At 43.0% G+C, this 20,719-nt stretch overlaps 1 protein-coding gene and 1 non-coding gene across 3 annotated transcripts in view; both read right to left on the bottom strand.

Annotated features, from left to right (window-relative positions):
* The window catches only part of Niban1 (niban apoptosis regulator 1), a 136,260-nt gene that overhangs the window by 16,841 nt on the left and 98,700 nt on the right, over nt 1-20,719 (bottom strand). For both annotated transcript variants that reach the window (XM_076831767.2, XM_076831768.2), the window contains 4 exons: nt 11,916-12,031; nt 5,410-5,514; nt 4,937-5,099; nt 337-524 (listed from right to left, as the gene is read on the bottom strand). In XM_076831767.2, the coding sequence (XP_076687882.2) occupies nt 337-524; nt 4,937-5,099; nt 5,410-5,514; nt 11,916-12,031 (572 nt within the window). The remainder of the gene's footprint in view (nt 1-336; nt 525-4,936; nt 5,100-5,409; nt 5,515-11,915; nt 12,032-20,719) is intronic.
* LOC143379780 (U6 spliceosomal RNA) lies at nt 17,245-17,351 on the bottom strand. The gene has a single exon (XR_013088557.1). It is a non-coding gene; the product is annotated as a U6 spliceosomal RNA (small nuclear RNA).

Below are 20,719 nucleotides of genomic sequence, written 5' to 3'. Positions count from 1 at the left end.
AAGGTGGCTAGGAGTTGGGGGAGGACTGGATCCGTGTGTATCAGTGATGATGATTGATCTTGCCTGTGAATATTGTGTGTGTATGAACTGAGTAGACTCTTTCACTTACACATTTTTATTTTTGCAACTTGAACATCTTTAAGGAAGAAAATTAGGTGAATGGATGGATGTATGAATGGGCAAATGAATGAGGTGGCTGGATGGGTGGAGGAGAGGCCAGATGAGTGGATGGAAGGGCAGAGGAGAGGGAGGAGAGAGAAAAGGAGGCAGATGAAGCACGTGGAGAGGGCAGCCCCAGCAGCCCAGCTGCCTGCAGCTCCTGGCTTGCCATCCTACCTGCTTTAGCTGGGCGCTGTCTTTGGTGATGCGAAAGCTCTGGCTGAGTTCATCCACTTCTTTTTCAAAGAGTGAGCGCACCTCACTGAACCCTGAGCTCACTGGCCCCATGAGCTCCTCCAGAATGGACGCCAGGAAAGGCTGCACACTCTCCCCACAGCTCTTCTCTGCGGGTTGGGCCACCAATGCTGCAGTAGGAAATAGCCAAATAGTGTGACTTAGGGTGAAATTGGATCCAGGTCAGGGCTGGATGGTGCCCCATGAAACCACCTAGCAGCCTAGGCAGGTTCAAATGGGCCAGACAGATGGGCACCATGGTCCAGTGCCAGGGCTCATCAGAATGGAAACCAATGGCTGCTCTGAGAAGCCGGGCAAACAGACATTCTCCCCTCCCGAGTTTCCTCTGCCCGGTTTCTTTCTCTTTGGCTTGGTTTCTGTGAACACGCAAAACCTAATACTAAGAAGAAAATGTTGGGGACCCGCCTGCTCCTATCCATCATTCTCCTCATATATGCAGGTTATTTTTCTATAAACATAATTTATGATTTTATAATTTATATATTCATTTCTCTAAGAGAATGAATGTAATTCCATCACCCGCCCCGCACCCACAAACTTTTTAAGGACAATCTTTTCTTGGTCAAATGGAACAAACTTGCATTCAGTTTGCCATCGTACCTTCTGTCCTCATTCACAATTAAAGCAAATCCAAACAAGACCACAATATTTTTTTTCCCTTGATAAGGAAAAAATATAGCAACAGATATGTACAGAGAACAGAAAATCACAAAGAGGGATTTTAAAAAATGTTGCCATAATTCCTCTCCCCAGAGACAAATACTCGCTTTGATTTGGAGGAGGAAGACCATGGGTCAGGGTACGACAGAGCAGGGCAGGGGAGCCTGTGGCGGTCAGCACAGAGGGATTATCAGGATCAGCTAGCTTCTGAAGCAGTGAGGTAGGGGACAGGGCTGAGCCTGCTCTGTGGAGCTGGACAGGTCACAAGCCGTGTCACAGCATCCCAGAACTCAAAGGGGAAGCTCAAGCCCCCAGGGCATTCCACCTCCAACTTATAGATGGGGTAAAAAAGAGGCCTGGCAGTGTTGGGTGACTCAGCCACGGTCACATCCTAGTTTGCAAAAGTGAGACTAAATTCAAGGGTGTTTTTAAAGTTCTTATTGGCAAAGAACTTGCTTAGGGGGAGATGAATGGTTTTGGTTTACAGAAATAAGTCAGAGTCATGGAGGATCAAATGGGTCCTTTGATTCTGAGAATCTTAGATGAATAGTACTAAAAATATTTGGGATGTAAACTATTAAACAGGCCATGGAATTAGTAGGAAAAAACCATTTTGGTTGTATGATTCAAATATGAAACAATCTATGCCTTGTAAAAATGACTTGTTTTGATATTAAAATGCAAAACTGCCAGGAGAATAAATTAATTATTAGTTGATTAAGTGTGAGAGGAACTACTTGAAAAGAATCTAATTGAAATTTTGGAATAATCCTGCAACGCGAGTCGTGATTCCGCAAAGCTGGCCGACTTCCCCTGCAGCCCCGGGGTGGACAGGGCTTGAGAGGGTGGGCGTGGCAGGGGATGCTCCTCAGGCCACTTGCTCCGGCCTCCTGTTGGCCGCAGAGTGCTCCAGCCCGCTCTCCTGCCTTCTTTCACCCCTGTTTTACTTGGGCCTTCCTTCTTCCATTTTTACTCATAAACATCCTTCTCATGTCTTCAAGGCCCAGATCAAATGCCACCCATCGGGGACAGCCTAATGCCCTGGTACCACCTGAACTATGATCTTCAGTTGACAGTTTCCTGAACTGCGGTCTTCAGGGGTCTTCTCATGGGCTGCTTGAATTCCACATCCCACACATGGATGATCTGCTATTTTCTCAAGCATGCAAAGATGTGGTTGTGATGAATACTATGTTGTGACATGTTAATTCAAAAGGCTTGCTCAAGTGAGGACCACTGTCACAAAGCCCTGAGGGGACCACGGAGCCAAAGGGAAGGGTTCAGAGCCAGACTGCCACTCACTAGCTGGGCAGGTTCCTTAACCTCTGCCTCAGTTTTCTTATCTGTACAATGGAGATCATAAAAGTCATTCCTTCCTGGGATTATGATGAGGATTAAGTGGGTTTACGATTTGCAAAGTGCGTAGAACCGAGGGGGAGCCCTGGAAGCCTGCAGTTCCTGCTAACTCTTATTGTACCTGTTGGCATTATCATTCTTTCTAATTGCCCAACACTCAAACAGCACCCTCCTTAGGATGCACCCGCACAGTTTTCTGAAGTTGAAATGGGATCCTGACTGGGAACCACTAAGCTTTGTTCTAACCTCTCAGGGCATCTCACATATTCTTCCTTCTGTCTCTGTATCTGTGACAAGAAGATATTCATCTTCTTACCTGGAAAATCGTGTTGTCTCTTAATTCTCACAGCCCCTGGACTCAGCAGAAGCAGAATAAGTGCTGAAGAAATTAAAAGATAACTGCGGGCCAGAGCTCAAGTGCAGAGAGCACTGCTCACCACTCCCACAGTCGTCGTTGTGGTTGTTTGAAACCCAAGGCCCCTAATCAATGCAGCCCGAGACTTCTCTCCTTGTTTAAAGGTAGGAAACCAGAGGTCTGGTTAAAATGTGCTTCTGATATTTTGTTTTAAAAAGACTTCAGGGTTTACTTCTTTTTAAATTTTTTTTTTCTAATTTTTTGGGGAGTGCTTAACCACTGAACCACCTTCCAGCCCTTTTTTATATTTTCTTTAGAGACAGGGTCTCAGTGAGTTGCTGAGGGCCTCACTAAGTTGCTGAGGCTGACTTTGAACTTGTGATCCTCCTGCCTCAGCCTCCCACACCTCTGGGATTCCAGGTGTACTCCAATATGCCCAGCTTTTTAAGGTTTCTTTTAGGAAACAACTAATAGTCCAGGGTAGAATCTTTTTCCAGCGTATGAGGACACACAGAGCAACAGATTTAGATGAGAGAATGTTTTAATTTGAGCCATGGGGATGAATGTCTGTGGTTGGGTCCAGCGCAGCCCCAGAGGGCAGAGAGTTGGCACAGGAGTTGGTGTTGGCAGTTTGAAGGTGTAGAGAGTGTTTCAACGTATATTCAACCCTAGATCATCGCACTCATGGAGCAATGAGACCTGGATGACAGCAAACGGACAGCACTCTGGAGTTGCTCTACCTCTGGCTTTGGAAGGCATCGTGTGAACAGACCCAGACAGACACCAGGCACTCGTGGTGTTAGGCCTTCTCTCATCTTCTCTCAGGCAGGACCTGTTCTGAGAGCCCAGAAGCAAGCTGAGCTGCAGTACGAAGAGGGCCTGAACTGCACAGGAGAATCCCCCAATCGGACAATCCCATCAGACTGCACGCCTTGGAGTCCAGGAACTGGGGCCTCCGTGTGCGTTGCCAAAGCTCCACTGAGCTCAGGAGGCAGGTGGTAAACATTTTTTAATAAGCCAATGATATCTGAGAACTAACTGAGGCAAACAGAATTCAAGTGACCTCCCAAGCACATAGGCCTGGCCAATGTTGGAGTTGGAGCTAGAAACGCAGATTTATTGACTCTAAGCCAAAATCGTAGGCTTTCCAGTCAAAAGAAAGTCTGTTATTCATTTAACTATTTGCTGAGAGTCCATCTATGCCAGATATGGTACTCGGCAAGAATATACTTAAGTAAACCGAGACAACATGGCTCTGGTCTTTTTTATTTTTTTGGTACCAGGGATTGAACTCAGGGGCACTCAACTATTGAGCCACATCCCCAGCCCAATTTTGTATTTTATTAGAGACAAGGTCTCATGGAGTTGCTTAGTGCCTCACTGTTGCTGAGGCTGGCTTAGAACCCGCCATCCTCCTGCCTCAGCGCCCCGAGCTGCTGGGATGACAGACTTGCGTCCCCGTGCCTGGCTTGGCTCTGGTCTTTGAGAGTTTACAGCACAGCAGAGGTGGACAGAAGCCACTTTAAGTCCATGTAAGAAGTCCAATAACTGGGGCAGCACAGACAGCATCAGAATACACAGGTAACACCGCAGGGCATGAAGCAAGTTCCCTCCACCTCGTGTCCATGAAGCTTCCAAGGAAAGACCGAGGCCCTTCATGGCACCTACAGCGGGCTCTAGTATAACTGTTATCACCTCCCCAGTTCCCTCAGTTTAACTCTCTGAAACTATGAACAGTCATCACTCAGTATTTTGGGGCAAGACCTATCTACCTCCACTACTGAGAACACCAAAACCTAAGGGCACTCAAGTTCCTGATATAAAATGGCCCAGTATTTGTGTTTTACTTATGTGCATCTGTCTGTATACATGATATACTTTAAGTCATCTCTAGATTTCTTATAATACCTAGTGAACACGAATGCTGCATACGTAGTTGTTACACTGTATTATTTAGGAAATAATTTTCAAGAATAGAAATCTGTACCTGGTGAATACAATTAAAAATATATATATTTTTGATCTGAAGCTGTTTGAAACCATCGATGTGAGACTTGCAGATACAGATGGCTAGTTAGAGATCTAACTATGAATGAATCCCTAAACATACAGCTTATTTAATTAGTAGGAGCACGGATTATCTCCACTGACCTTTGATCTTCCCAATTAAAAAGTTCTTTGAGTTCACAATCTGATCCATGTCTGATCGGACTGTTCCCTCCAGGCCCTTGGTCAGAGCTCTGCATTCCTCCTTCAAGGCACTTAATCCTTCTGAAACTTGGTGTTGAACCAGGTTGTAAGCCTCCTCCAGCAGCTGAAAGGGAAGGACACGTGAATCTTGGCTTGCAGGGGGGAGTGCGTGAGGGGCTCAAGCAGAGGGAGGAGGAGGGTGGACGCAGACTCCCGCGGCATGAATGAACTGCAGGCGCATTTGAATTTTTCTTTTAAAGTTCAAGTTTGTTTGGATTAGTCCTCATGTAAGTGAACTAAGCAGGCTTGAGGTGGGCATTTCTCCACCCAGGGAACAAACTATTTAAAATCAGCAACAACAAATGCCCTGAAAAGGAAAGGGAAGAGGAGGTGCATTTTGAGAAGCAGGGCTGCAGAGCAACCTCACCACTTACACCGAGCCAGGCCCTCTTCCGGTCATTCTTCTTCCCCTTCATTTTAGGCAGCAGGTCTGTCTGAAGGGTTGGCAGGAGCTCCTCCATCACCAGGTTGCTCAGGATCTGGGGTGTGGAAGAGAGCCTTAGGTGAGCTAGCTGGTCTGAGCATGGGGCCTACTAGAGATCTCATAGTGGCTGTCCTCGTCCTGGGCTTTGTGAACTCTGTTGGGGTAATGGTGTGTGTGTGTGTGTGTGTGTGTGTGTGTGTGTAGCTAGGGATGGGGATTGGACACAGGGCCTTGTGCATTTAAATAAGACCCACTCCACCATGAATCAGACCCCCAGCCTAGGTTAATAGCTTACCCCTGGTTCTAAGGCCACAGAAATATCAACTAAGACAATCTTGTGGAGTAAACATGCTTAAACATTCACAAGGAACAGAACCGTCTGCTAACCCTTCTCCAGTGCCATTTCCTCATGGAAAGAACACCATCTTCACCCTCTCTGATATTTAGAAAAAGAAGAGAGGAGCAATGTAAAGAAGAAGAGCTCGAGAACAATCCCCAGATGGCCTAAAGCCCCTGAGCCACTGCATTCCCCTGTCCAGCACTTACATCCTGCACCACCATCATGCCCAAGAGAAAGGCTGAAGGTCCAGATGTGGTGGCACACACCTGTAATCTCACCAGCTTGGGAGGCTGAGGTAAGAAGAGGATCACAAGTTCAAAGCCAGCCTCAGCAACTTAGCAAGTCCCTAAGCAAGTTAGTGAGACTCTGTTTCAAAAAAATTTTAAAAATAGAAAGGACTGGGGATGTGGCTCAGTGGTTAAGTGCCTCTGGGTTCAATCCTGGGCCAAAAAAAAGAAAGAGAGAAAGGCTGAAAGGAATGCTAATGCCAAGGTGAAAGATGAGGCACAGAGAAGATCTGCAACGTTGTTGATTAAACCTGCTCTCCAAAGGCTGAGCCCAAGCCTCAAAATGCCCCTGCCAAGAAGGAAGAGAATGTACCCAACGGGCAAAAGGGAAAAACTGACATGGGCAAGAATGGTAATAACCCTCAGAAACTGGAGATGTCCAAACAAACCAGGCACAGAGGCCTGAAGGTCCTGGAGATGCCAAGGGCAGTGTCTGCCTTTTAGATGACTCTCTACTTCTGGGGACTGGACAGCTTTAAATGCTATTTTAAATCAAGTTTTATAAAAACAGAGAGTTTTGTTTTGCTTTTCTTAAAGCTATGTTGTTAGCACACAGAACATGTTATTGTTGTTTTAGGGGCAAGAAGCATGTATCACAAATAAAAGTCTCCAAAGCTGGAGTGTTGTGGGGAAAACACTTTTCTCTTGTAGTTTTGAGGGACTTCCTCTTGGTTCCCAGAGGAGGGATTCCTTGACGATGGCACACAGCCATCTTGGCATAGATGCCTCATGGCATGAAAACACTAAAATTAGTTTTTACATTCTCTTTTCACTGTCTGTCTTCAGTATCCACTTAACCTCCTTAAACCCAGAGACCTATCGGAACCTGCTCTTCGCAAAATTGGTTATCAGTATGTCAGACAACCTGGACTTTCCAGTGATACCATTAAGACAGTATCCCTCAAAAGTTTCCCTTTCCAGCGGGGTACAGTGATGCAGCCTGTAATCCCAGCAGCTTGGGAGGCTGAGGCCCAAGGATCATGAGTACAAAGCCAGCCTCAGCAAAAGCAAGGCGCTAAGCAACTCGGTGAGACCCTGTCTCTAAATAAAATACAAAATAGGGCTGGGGATGTGGCTCAGTGGTCGAGTGCCCTTGAGTTCAATCCCCATTACCCGCCTGTACCCCCCAAAAAGCTTCCCTTTCTAGATAGTGGATCTCCAGATGGAGAGTTCTGCCATTTTCCTTTCCTTTCTTGAAAGCAGCGATTGCTCCTGGAAAGTTGTTAAAAACATGCTGAATGTGGTGTCAACTGTTCCCCTGAACTTGTCCAGTTCAGAGCACTGAAAGAAGATGTCACTGGGTCTTACAGGGCTTTTGGATGCTGGTAGTCCACACTAAGAAGGGAGTTTAAAAGTTGTTGGATACCGTTGTCTGTCCATATCCTGCCTGAAATAGTATGAGTGTTTATGAAAAGTATCTTAAATAAATCTGGACACAGCTTGACAAACAAAAAGGAAAGAAAAAGAAAGAAATACTTTGAAACAATCGGACGTTGGTAGGCAAAGCTGAATACAGGGAGGCCAGGGTGTTTTTTTTAAAAAAATGTGTTCCTAAATCTCTCCTAAAATGTTCCTTGGATCAGTGAAAACATTTCTTTGAGACTGAGAAGATCTGCGTCCATGCATTATTGCTCCCTCAACACTGACCCTTCTGTCTTTACCCCACACCCCACCCTCAAACTGGAGCAGCTCTGCTGCTCAGCTTCACTTTTACAATGAGTCTTCTGGGGCTCACAGCTCAACTTTCAACAGCATGCTGCAGATTAAGATTTGCAAAAGGGATCTTGGGTGTAGCTAGCTCAGTGGTAGAGCACTTGCCTAGCATGCATGACACCCTGGGTTCAATCCCTAGTATGGGGGGGGGGAGATTTACAAAAGGGCAAGTGTAGTGATGATGGGAATGGAAACAGGCAGAAAAGCAGAGACTCACTCAAGATATCTGTTCTCTGAAGTTAAAATAATATTTATCCAAAAAAACTGATCTCCTCCTTCTCACGTCTCATAAAAATTCAAATGATGCTTTGGGGATTACAGAAGATTTTCTCTGAGGTCACTGGTCAGCAGCATGCTAGTGGAAACACTTATGAGCTCACTAGATTTTGCCTTTCATGAGGGCTCTGTTAGGGAAGGGTGTGAGGCTTCTGCTCACACTCCCAGGTGGAGGTGCACAAGCCCTCTAGTCCACCTGTGCCCCTGGCTTCCAGGAGAGAAGGCTGCTCAGGTGAGGGCAGCAGGTGGGGCTGCTCACTGCACTGTGCTTCTGCCTACTGGGATGAACGGTGTAACGGGGATGGGATTTCCACTAGTCCTCGGAGCCCATTGGTAGAGATGTATTTGCCTTTCTTAACCATTCTCTGGGGGCAGTTAAGAGATGAGGAGTTGAACAGGAACTCGACATGTACAAACTCCATGGAAATCAGCAAGTCCAACAACTACATTCTGTAGGTAATTAATAGTCCCCTGGGAAGGGCTCCATCCTGTTCAGATGGGCAAGCTCCTGTTTAGAATGCACCTGCCTGAGCAATCCAAGTGTGGCATGAGGAGAGGTAGCTAAGAGGCACAGAAACTAACACCAGAGCTTATGACCAATAGGAAATACTATCTTGGTTGTAAAGTATTAAACTCAAAAATCATAATAAAAGTCCTAATGCGCCCTGTTGCTGAGATCGGTTTGAATTTGAGCGTGAGTATGAATAGATTTGAAAAAGAGGCAAATGTTTTATAACAAGGCCAAAGGGAGGTGGGGGGAAGAACATTCCATTTGGGTGGGCTTACAGTTTTCTTTGGGTTTTCCCACACAGTGTTCCAAAAAATTTGGTTTCATTTTACAACTATGGAGTTGACAAGTAAATATGTCTGGGAAAAGAAAGAGGAGGGTAGAAGTGGGGTGAGTGGATTAGGGCTTAGGAAGAGCTGTGGGTGCTGACACCCAACCGTCTCATTCCAACATCAGCCTCCTCTGACCTTCAGCGCATCTCACCTCACATGCCCAGGGTCCACTCTGGGGTTCACTACCCTGGTCAGCTCTCCATAACCAGGACCATAGGCCTTGGGCTTTTATAGGGAAAGTAGGTAATCTAACAAATTACATCATAACAACAAAAGGGTTCTCTAATCTCCTCCACACAAGACAGAATCCACCGAGTTTTACCATGAGGGTCCTTAAAATGTAATCTCGTCTAATAAAAAAGAACAGGGAGAGTGTGGGGCAAACCCAACCACTGGAATACTAAGATTTTAAAATTTTATCACGCATATAATCAAGCATGTCATTAGGCTGATCACAACCAACAAACTGGGGCTCACTCACTGAAGGCCACACCACAGTCTTCCTTTCAGAGACCGAAGCTTGAGAAAGCTGTGGGGCCCAGTGGACATCACCCACTTCCTGAGGTAGGCCTCAGGTCTGACTAGGCTGCTGGGCCCCCAGCCCTGGTGCTACTGAAGGACTGTGGGTGAGAAATCTATTTAGAAGGTCACACTCAAAACCATTCAATGAAGGACGGCTCTAGAATGCATGGACGAGGCCTGAAAGGTGGATAGTTTTCTTGAAACCACTCAGCTCTGGGAGCTGTGGTCTCTCCCATCTGGCTGATGTAAAGGCAAATAATAAACCTACCAACTGGAGCTACTTTACATTTTGCAGAAGACTCTCTCTCATGATCTCACTTGATACATTATATTGACAAGTAGCAAACGTGTTGATTTTTTTTATTGATATACAAATAGTTTCACCTTAACAGTCTGTCAGGCCAGATATTTTGAGATACTTCTTTGTCTGGACCCTTGCCTAAAATAACCATTGCCAGGGGAGCCCGCCATACTTGCTGTGTGAGTCACTACTATGAAGAGATAAGGTAACAAGGCTGAGAATCTTCTGATATGGTTCCCAGGGGTGGGGGTGGAGGTCACACAGTGTTATGATTAAGTTTGTAATAGATAGGAAAAAATGCAAATAAACCCAGTGCTTTAGGTAAAAGAAGTCATATTCTCAAATTCAGTTGCACTTTGCCACTTTCTTTAGCTCCTCGGTCCTGACTTCTTCGCTCTGAGCTTAGGAGCTTGACTGTGCCATTCCAGGTATGAAGGGTGATGGTGACTCTTAACCTTCACCAAGCCGTTTACTTTTGCCAGCTTCTCCAGGCCCATCTGTGTCACAGACTGGCTTTGGACAACCTTTCTGAATGTTCTTTTCCTCACCTGGAGAGTGCCGGACAAACACCCTGAAAGGCACTTTTAGCACTCAGGTTTTATGAGTCTGATTTCACTAAAGAAACTCAGATTCTTCATGGGGCCACTTGGTAACTCTTGTCTAGTTGATACAAGATGGAATGCTACAGTTGTTTCCTAGAAGATCATTCTTATTGTCCCTCCTCTGGATTTTTTCCCCTGACTTATGGTATTTGATTGTGTGTGTATGTGTATGAGGGGGGTATGTGTGCTGGGGATCAAACCCAGGTTCTTACACATGCCAGGCGAGTGCACTACCACCAAACATCCCCAGTACTGGGAAATAAAAGGATTAAGAATCTAAGAAGGGGCTGGGGAGGGAGAAAGATTCTAGTTCACATGGCAAAACAGTGAAGAACAGCTCCATCATCATGAGAAAATTTGGGCTTTAGATGTTTAATGAACATACAGAGAGCAAAACACCATCCGGCACCTCCCAAATATCGTTTCTTGATAGCAAATTTCAGCAACCCCCAAAAGAGGCTCTCTTGGAGATGCAGCAAATATAAATAAATAAATATCATTCTTGGACACCATGTTTCTATAATTGAATAATGCGCATGATCAGCCACGTGAACAGTGTCATCATGGAGGCCGGGATCAGAGCACAAATCAGCTTCCTTTGGAGATCTGTGACCACACTGAGATTTGCTTCACACTGAGGTATTTAGGCCATGACTGGCATCTTACTGGGATCATGGGAAATTATAAGGGATCACAGAGGACAAAAAAGTAGAAAAGATAAACAAACAGATAATTGGCTAGTGCTTTTGAAATTTGTTTCTATTTACTACTTCACTTATATGTCATTCAGTACCAAGTTATGTTTTGTGCATGTATGACTGTCACAATGAATCTCACTATTATGTATAATTTGCCAATAAATTAATTAAAATATATATTATTCAATAGATAAAGATAGTACTGTGCCAAATATTGCTTCAACAATATCTCACTGAATTCTTACCATTCTACAAGGTAAACATTATTATGACCATTTTTTCCAGAGGAATAATCTGAGGCTGAAAGAGGTTAAATAATTTGCGAGATTTAAATCCAAGTCCAATGACCCTATCTCCACCCCCCTCCATACACACATTGCACAATACCCCATTACTCACATCTGCTTCTAGTCTGGAAGGATGAGGTCATTTGGGAGAAGTGGTGTTTTGATAAAAGACAGTGACAGCAGCTTTCCACTGTGCCCGGGGTGCTTTGGGCTGCCCTATTAGTGCCTGGCCTGGGGTTCTTTGTAGTGGGTGCCCAGTAGCTTACTGACTAACGGCTTCTAGCCAAGAGAGAAATGGCCTTTGGAATGACATCTTTCATTCTTGCAACTTCTCTTCTGATTGCTTATTAAAAATAACCCTATGGGGCTGGGGATGTGGCTCAAGTGGTAGCGCGCTTGCCTGGCATGCGTGCGACCTGGGTTCGATCCTCAGCACCACATACAAACAAAGATGTTGTGCCTGCTGAAAAACTAAAAAATAAATATTAAAAAATTCTCACTCTCTAAAAAAAAATAAATAAATAAAAAATAACCCTGACCTCCTACCAACCAGAAAGAGAGAAGATCTGAAATTCTGAGCCCCGTGTTACCTGGATTTCATCCCCAATGATCATTTCCCAGGATCCATAGTGACCCTTCTCCTGTCGGAAGAACTGCACAGCTTCTAAAAAGGCTTGGGCTTCAAATGTCGTCTGCTTCATGTAATCTGGAGGAAAGAGGAAGGGACAGTTAGCAGAGTAAAATGCTCTAGTGTAAATTTTTCCATGGTTCTTCAAATGTAAAGGGTGAGGCCTAGCATTATCTTTTACAAGGCATGAAGTTATGAGACACAGAAAAAGCAGAGCAAGCACCCAATTCAAAGTTCATTTGCAGGTGGGCATCACGTTACTTCTTCACCATCCTAGCTGATTAATTCCATCAGCCAGAAGCAGGCGAAAAACCTCCTTTTTTTCCTCCTGTAAAAATGCTTCTCTCTCTCCACCGAGGCACCAGTGACTTTGCCCTACCAACCCCACATCTCACTCATACAGCACCTCTTGTGTCCAAAATATCTCAGTTTCCCAAATATAACCCCAATTTCTTTGTGACCTAATGTCAACTATCTGTGAAAAGGACATCTATGTAATATGCTAATTCATGCAAACATTAGACAATAATTATTAATACACCTATAGCAGAATACCGTTCTTTGAAACACTTGACCTGTTTCACTGAGATTTGACAAAAATTGGAGGAAAGTATTATTTCTTATGATTTTACAGATGAGGAGACTCAAAGCACAGAAAGATGAATTAATGGCCCAAACTCCTATAGATAGTACGTGGAAGATCCAGGATGACTGACTTTGAACTTTCTTCTGATCAACACACTACATTGCTTTACATACTAGTTTTATGGGTTTGTCCTTCCAAAAATATTGGACTGTAAGTGGTGTTATATGTAAGAAGTCGTATCCCACCACAAAGGAATCGATATCCAATGGCAGGGTTTTATTTATGTGTGACAGAGGGAGCTGGGGACAAATGTCCATCTTAGAATTTCACCAATTGCACCATACAGGCCAGGTCCTTCCCTTCCAACACATAAGACTAGATTTTGCAGGACACAGTGATAATAAAGCTGTAGAAATCTTAGTGGGAAATGAACTTTTAATATAATCTAACCAGGGTTGAAGCAGTATAGCTCAGTGGTATAGTGAGTGCTCAGAATGGATGAGGCCCTAGTTCAATCCCCAACACCAAAAATAGAAAAAGAAAAGAAAAGGCCTAATCAAACAGTAAAGAAATCAATTTTCAGAAAGCGAGGATGAAGTGAGGGAAAGGGACAAGTCCCCTGTCTCTCTCACCACAGGGCACACACAGTTGTCTTGCTAGCAGCATCTAATCTGCACTTACCCAGGAAGGTGAAACCGGTCACTTGAAGGTGTTGATTCACCGGAAGACCTTCCTAGTTTTAGACAGTGGGATTACTCAGTCAAGGGCTAACTGGCTGATGGGGCATCTGGGCAGAACTAAAAGAGAATGAATCTTCTCTGCAAGGTGACAACCAATTAATAGGCTGTAGGTAACTCTTTTGAGATTGGCTTACTAGGCCCCAAGTCTCAGGAACTTGGAAAAGAGAAAACAAACTTCAGAGCATAGTGTCTACAAGGGTTCAGGAAAAGTTCTTCAGAGATAACCATAAAGTCCAGATGTTCCACCTTAAAAAAAAGTGAACTGGGAATGTGACATTTCTAATATCAATATAAAGATTTCATCAAAATTGAAAATCAGAAAATGGGCATGTCCCAAGTTTTTGAGTTAAAGTATTTTCTTCCTTGTTATTTTTCTTGGCTTGGCAACTGATTGAGTGTTTAACCTCAGAGGTTTAGAAAATGAAAATTAAGGTCTTGCTATAAAATACACAGCACCATTGGTAGTGCTCTCTCTCTCTCTCTCTCTCTCTCTCTCTCTCTCTCTCTCTAGGGGCTTGATACAGGGTTCAGTACACTGGGAGGGACTTGACCGAAGGAGATGGAAATGGTAATTACCACATTGGGATTCCAGATTGACTCATATGCTCTTATTTTTAACAGCTGTTTTTATTTCCAACCCAAGGAAACAAAGAGATGGAAGAAAATGTGGTACTGTATTTGGACGCAGGGATCATGGCCATAATCCCTGGCCGAGGAATGAAGTTTTAAAGTCTTCATGTCCTTTTGAGAAGAATAACTTTTCTTATTTCTTCCCCTGCTGACCTCAGTAACTGGAGGAGATATTATAAATCCTGTGCCTTCCCTTCTATGTCTACATCAAAGCAAACAGTGACACTCACACAGATGGCTGGGTAGCTGAAGATGGTTGGAAAAAAACAACCGAAGAAGTGGGATTTGGAGGCAAAGATATGGGTATTAGAGAGAAGTCAAAGAAGGAATAAAGGAAGAGCTAGAATGTAATAGTGGTGGGAGTGAGGCACCCTACCATAAGGAGAGAAGAAAAGCATTAGTGATCAGATGGACCACAAAAGAAATCATAGTCATTGAGCGATGAAGCCTCAGAATACCCACTCTTTACCATGAAGACAGACAAACTAGATTTTAACTGTGCCCTTTCCATAAGGGGAAAAAGGACCTAATCTATTGATTTATCATTAGATTTTCAGCTTGTAGAATCAACTACATAAATCTATTTATACCAAGCTTTTAGAACAATTTGTCACTAAATTGCTTTATGAGTATCTGTTCTTACGGCTATAAACAAAACTCAATGGCAATTGCCGGGTCATTAAGCAGATAAAAAAACAAAGATTTGCTTTGCAAAAGACAGAACTGCACTGCAATAGTAATATGATCTTCATTTCTCTTAAATTGTTTTAAAAGGCATTGCTGAACTCAGAATGTACAGGTGTTTGAGAGAAACCAGTTTATCAGTTATTTGATCAACTTCCTCCTGCAGATCTCAAGGGAAAATTCCAGGTTCATAATCACCCTCTTGCCAAAAAGCAAATTGAGAGTTTAGTTCAGTGGCTCCCAGGATCAAGAATGGATTTTGGTCTTTAGGCTTCCTCCTTGCAAGCGGACTCAGAAAAATGGCAGATATCAGCCCAGTGTGCTGTAATTATGAGGCCATTCAAGGAGACAGATGTCCCCGGGGAGCAACTCAGACATCATTAAATTCTGCTCCTTTATTTTATGGATGAGAAAACTGGGACAAAAAAATGGTTAATTTTGTAGCTGAAGGTCACACAGCTGGTCAGTATCGGAGCCAAGAGTTGAAAAAGCGGCTCTAGCGTGTCATAAGCAGCCTTGGCATTCACGCTAACTTAAATCATGGACGATGGGAGTTGGAAGTGATCTTAAAGGTCACCTCCCCCAAGCTCTCCTTCCACATTGGGATCCTTCAGAATCCCAAACACTCATTTTGGCCTTGGCTTGAATATTTTCAATAACAGAAAGCTCACAATTTCATGAAATAGCTCTTCCTGTCAAGAACTACTCTAATTATTTGAAAATTTTTTCCTTCTATTGAGCCAAAATATGTTGCCATGAACTCTGTCTCATTAATCCCACTTCTCGCTTTCAGAGCAAAATAGGCAAGTTTTTACTCCTCTTCCATATGGTAATATATAATATATTTATATACACATATTTACATTTTATATATATATATATAATATTTAATTTTGGTCTTACATTTCCCTTCCTCCTTTCAGTGGTACATTCTAATTTATCAACATCTTTCTTAAACTTAGTCCTTAGAACTGACTCCATGACACTGGATATTGTCTGACTAGTGCAAATTAGATAAAGTAGAAAGATTATTTTCCTTTTTTTGATCTCAAACCTCTTTTTTAATACAATATATTGTTGACTCATATCTTTCCTGTATCCAATAAAATCCTTACATGCTTTCATATAAAACTCTTGCCAATCTAAGCCTCTCCTAACTTGTATTTCTGCTTTTGACTTTGTAGCATGGATTTTTAACAGTATACCTATCAAATGACTACTTAGTGTGCTCAGCCCAGTCAGCTAAAGCCTGCCAAAATCATTTAAAAATTGTGATTCTGTCCCCTAACCTGCTTTTACCTCGGTATTGTTAGAAAATTTGCTAGGTTTGCCTTCTATGTTTCTGTCACTGATCACGGATAAAACATTCCCCAGATCAGGGGGCACAGACTGAGCCCTGGGAAACAAAGTATTTTGGGAGACATGTGGGAGACACATTTTGGCCATTCATCCAACAGTCCCATCCCAGGACTGAGAAATGTCTAGGAATGCACTGTTCTCCTTTGTCTCTCCCTGTTTCCTCATCCATACAGCTGCATGGAAAACTCATATTTGGGAGATATGATTAAAAACTTTGCAAGCGAAGGAAAGCTTCTCTAGGCCTCCTGGGGACAGTTATTCAGGAGGCCAGTCAGAGAGGCATCGCTTTTGGTTTTTTCCACTTACACAGATTTACAACATGTCTGAGTCAACCAAAACACCAGAGCTCCTAGGCCCGTGGAGTCGATGTAGATTGTGACCCTGGCTGCTGTGTCAGGACCGGGTTTGGAAGCTGCCTTGTTATTTTATTTTATTGATAAACCGTGCCAAGCCATGTTAGCTGATCCGCCTGGTGATTTGTGACAGTTATGTAACAGCGCTACTCACATCACTGCTATGGCTTCTTCTCACTCATGTACACATCGTTTAAACTATCTTTGGCTCAGGTCTTACAGACCCTTCCTGGGAGAGCTTCGTGCCCCAATTTCTTCTCCAGATCTATCTTTAGATCTATCTTCTCTTGAAGGTGTGCAGGGGAAGGTGACCAATACTGAGTAAGTCCCTGCCACGCATCAGGAACCATGTCTCATGATCCCAACAATCCTGCTAGGTAGGAAGTAACGTCTCCACTTCACAGAGTTGCAGGAAGACACAAATAGCTTAATTTAGTATGTAGTCAAGCAAGGTCGATTCACCTCCAAATCTGCCCACTTCCAAATCCCATTGTGGTTTAACATTAAGAGGACTTTTTGAGATGATTTTTAGATTCATACGCTATTGTAAAAAGGAATACAGAGATATCCCACATACTCTTTACCCAGTATCCCTCCTGCAGTACAAGAGCACAACCATGAAGTTGACATTGATGCGATCCAACCTTCTTGTTCAGATGTCACCTGCACTCCTCTGTGTGTGTGTGTGTTTGTGTGTGTGTGTGTGTGTGTTGTGGTTTAATTTTAAAATTGTTTATTTATTTATTTTTCTAAATGGCTTATTGAAAATTGCAACCACCAGTCGAATTTAAATAAGGCAGTGGTTCTTACAATATTATTTTTTAGAGTCTCGAGAAGCTTCTAGGCTTCATTATTTTTATTTGTTCTTAAAAAGAAAGAAGCCAGTTCACAATTACAGCAGCTAATACATAGCATTTCCTTTGGGCCCAGAATCACTTTGGGCATATGGAACGCTTCACAAATCTGCATGTCACCTTGGCACCGAGGCCACACTAATCTTCTCTGTAGTGTTCCAATTGTAGTATATGTGCTACCAAAGTGAGCACAAGCGTATCTTTAAAAGGAACCTTCCTTCTCTAAGTTTAGAATCATGCGATTCCGGATTTTGATCTATCTAGCTCAAACTCCCCACTTTACAAGTGAGTCCATTGAGGGCCAGACAGAATGTAGCATGACATTACTACAAATAAAACAGAACAAGTGAAAATCTCCTCCCCGGAATCCATAATGAATGGTGTCCATTCTAAAGAAATGGTACTAAACATTTTAATTTATATTTAAAATCCTATTTATACATGACCAATATAAGCAGGTATATATATATTTTTTACACTCTAGATGATAATTCCTGTAAAAACTAACCCAGGGGGCTGGGGTTGTGGCTCAGAGGTAGAGTGCTCGCCTAGCGAGTGCGAGGTCCTGGGTTCAATCCTCAGTGCCACATAAAAATAAAAAAATAAAATAAAGATATTGACAACTACAACTAAAAAAATAAATATTAAAAAAAACTAACCCAAGGTACTGAGAATAAACTGGTAAATTTTCAGAGGTTCTGAACTATATTTTGTAAACTCTTTGATTAAAATCCTAATCTACTGACTATATACAGACCTGCCAGCCATAGGAGAGGAGCATGCCAAGAAAGTATGTCCCCTTCATGGGGACGCAGGGACCGTGGGTTTGCTCTAGATGAAAATACCATGTTATGAGACTTCCCTTGGAGGACACAAAATGCACCTCCAACAAAGAGAAGAAAAGCATTTCTAGTGAAGACTTTGTTTTGAAAGAACATGTTAAACACCCAGAAAAATGACGCATGCCTCGCCCAGCCAAAAGCAGTCATCTCATAAATTCTTGACTCGTCAATAAAAATTAAAAGGGTGTTTGTCAACAGAGAAAAGGAAGTGGTGATGACTAGAACAAGTGAAGACAGATTGGCCTCATTTCCTTTAAACGGACCAGATTGGTAGATTAGAAGGGTGGTGGAGACATCCTGTGTCTAGATTTTTCGCAAGGCAATTATCAACGCTTTGTGTGATTTTGATTGACACGCTGAAGAAGTTTAGATCGGCTGATAATGCAAACAGCAAAATAGTTAGACAACCCAAGGGATGGGTGCTGGTTAAACGGCTGAGGCTATTGCTGTAGGATACTTCCCCTAAAACATTTCCAATTATTTGGAAAAGGAGCTATATCTACATATATCTGATATGTGAGATATATGTCCTTACAGTTATCAAATTTTATTTACTTCCTACTGTATATCAGTAACATAGTTAGTCCTTGCAAAGAAAAAATATATAATATTTTTGTGGGGATAATGGGGGTTAAACCCAGGGGCTTCACACATACTAGGCAAGTGCTCTACCACTGATCTACATTCCCAGCCCTTTTTATTTTATCGTGAGGCAGGGTCTCATTAAATTGCCCAGGCTGACCTTGAACTTGAAATCAGCCTCAGCCTCCCAAGTATTTAGGATTACACGCATGTGTCACTATATCACACCAATATAAGGTTTTTAAAATCAAGTTCCTCACTGTCTACAGGATTGCAGAATCAGGATACAAAATGAAGTATAATATGGATAAATGTAGCACTTCATCCACAAACACAACTACAATAATGAACAATATGTGCCCAATACATAGTAGATGTGCAACAAAAAATTAGCAAGTACATTGAATAAATAAAGGTACAAATTTTGAAGGAAAAATCAAACCCAGACCCTAGGGTTTCACATAACTGTGAGATCAGTGCAGGTCAGAGGTGCATGTCACAGGTGTCCACAAAGCAGCTGAGGTTGGATCTCAGAAATGTGGATGGCAAGGAAAGTCGGAGACAGATTCTGACATTCACTCTCCTGAATTATTGCTCCATACCTGTAGCTGTTTTTTAAAAAAAATATTTTGTTTTAATTGTAGTTGGACACAATACCTTTATTTTATTTTTATGTGGTGCGCAGGACCAAACCCAGCAACCCTCACGTGCATGCTAGGAGAGCAATCCACGGCTGAGCCCAGCCCCAACCCCACACCTGTAGCTCTTGCTAGCACCAGAATATTTTGAAACATTTTAAAATAAAGAAAACAGGTGGAGTTTTTTCTTCCCTTCCTGTCTCCTTTGCTTCCTTTCTCCCTCCCTCCTTTACCAACTTACATACTAATTTAAGAGGAATCTCACAGCTTTAAAAGGAAAAAAAAAAAAAAAAACAGAAAGAGGAGGTCTCCACCTATGTGAAGATCCTGCCGGGTGAAGAGCAGTGCCTTTGTCCTACATAGGTTCAGATGCTAGAGTCTGAACAGAGTGTGGCGGATTTCAAGTCAATACAGGGGCACTTTTTTAACATTTAGGCTTATCTTTTTTTTTTTTTTAAGTGAAATAGTTTCCAATAGGATGTCAACATTCCCTTCACAGGGATCCATCAGGGCTGAGTAACCCTGTAGAACGTGTACAGACTTGCTCAGATCCTTTTATTATACACTGTCATGGCAGCCTGTGCCTCTGGCAATAATTTTATGATTACTATAATCATGTGAAATATGATTTTTCCCTTTGACTGCAAGTTTCAAGAGAAGATGGGGCTACTATTTGTATTCACCACGGTACAACCCCTAGCACATAGCATTTATTAATCAAAGAAAGGAAGGAGGGAAGAAGGAAGAAAGGAGAGAGGGAGGGAGGAAGGGGAAGGGATTAAAACACCAGAGGGAGTACTGGGCTAAATCTTCTAATCTGAAATTTCATGGTTACAAACAAAGCTCAAGTGTTGCAAATAAATCAGAGGGTCATAGTGAGCCCCTTCCCTACTGTTAGAAGGAGCTCTGGAAGGGAACTGATATATTCTACCTAATGTATCTCCGACCTCAGTGAGCCTCAAAATCCCCTAGACTTAATCCCAGCCTCAGAGTGACCCAGTGGGCCTGGGGTAGGGACCAAGAATCCACATATCTAACAAACTCCAGTGAGGCTAAGGCTGCAGGTCTAGGAACCCACTGAGAACCCTCCTCTGCCCAGCCTTAGGGAGTGATTCCCAAGCACCTCAGTCTCCCATGGTGCTGGTTATTAATTCCATTCTCCACCTTGCCCCAGAGGTTCTGAGTCAGCAGGTCTTGGATGGGACCCAGGAATCTGCAACTCAGCAAGCTATCCAGGTGATTCTGTGGCAGGTGGTTTAAGGACCACAGTGTGGAGAGAAAATAACCTAGAGGAGAAGACTGGACCTTTGAATGGTTAGGCTCTTGATGACCTTGTTCCCCCATTAATAGGTTAGGAAATGTCCCTTTTATCAATGCCCACCCGCTTTACACCAAGGTACCTAATTCAAAGCGATGCTTAAAAATAATGTTATGATGAGCTTTGTTAAAAAAGTGTGTGGGTAAAGAGTCGGCCTTTTTCACCAGTTCCACACACCAT

The sequence above is a fragment of the Callospermophilus lateralis genome, chromosome 13 (genome assembly GCF_048772815.1).
Source record: "Callospermophilus lateralis isolate mCalLat2 chromosome 13, mCalLat2.hap1, whole genome shotgun sequence".
In the NCBI taxonomy this organism is placed as follows: Eukaryota; Metazoa; Chordata; class Mammalia; order Rodentia; family Sciuridae; genus Callospermophilus; species Callospermophilus lateralis.
The sequence above is the reverse complement of the archived record's forward strand: the minus strand, read 5'-3'. Positions and strand labels throughout refer to the sequence as shown.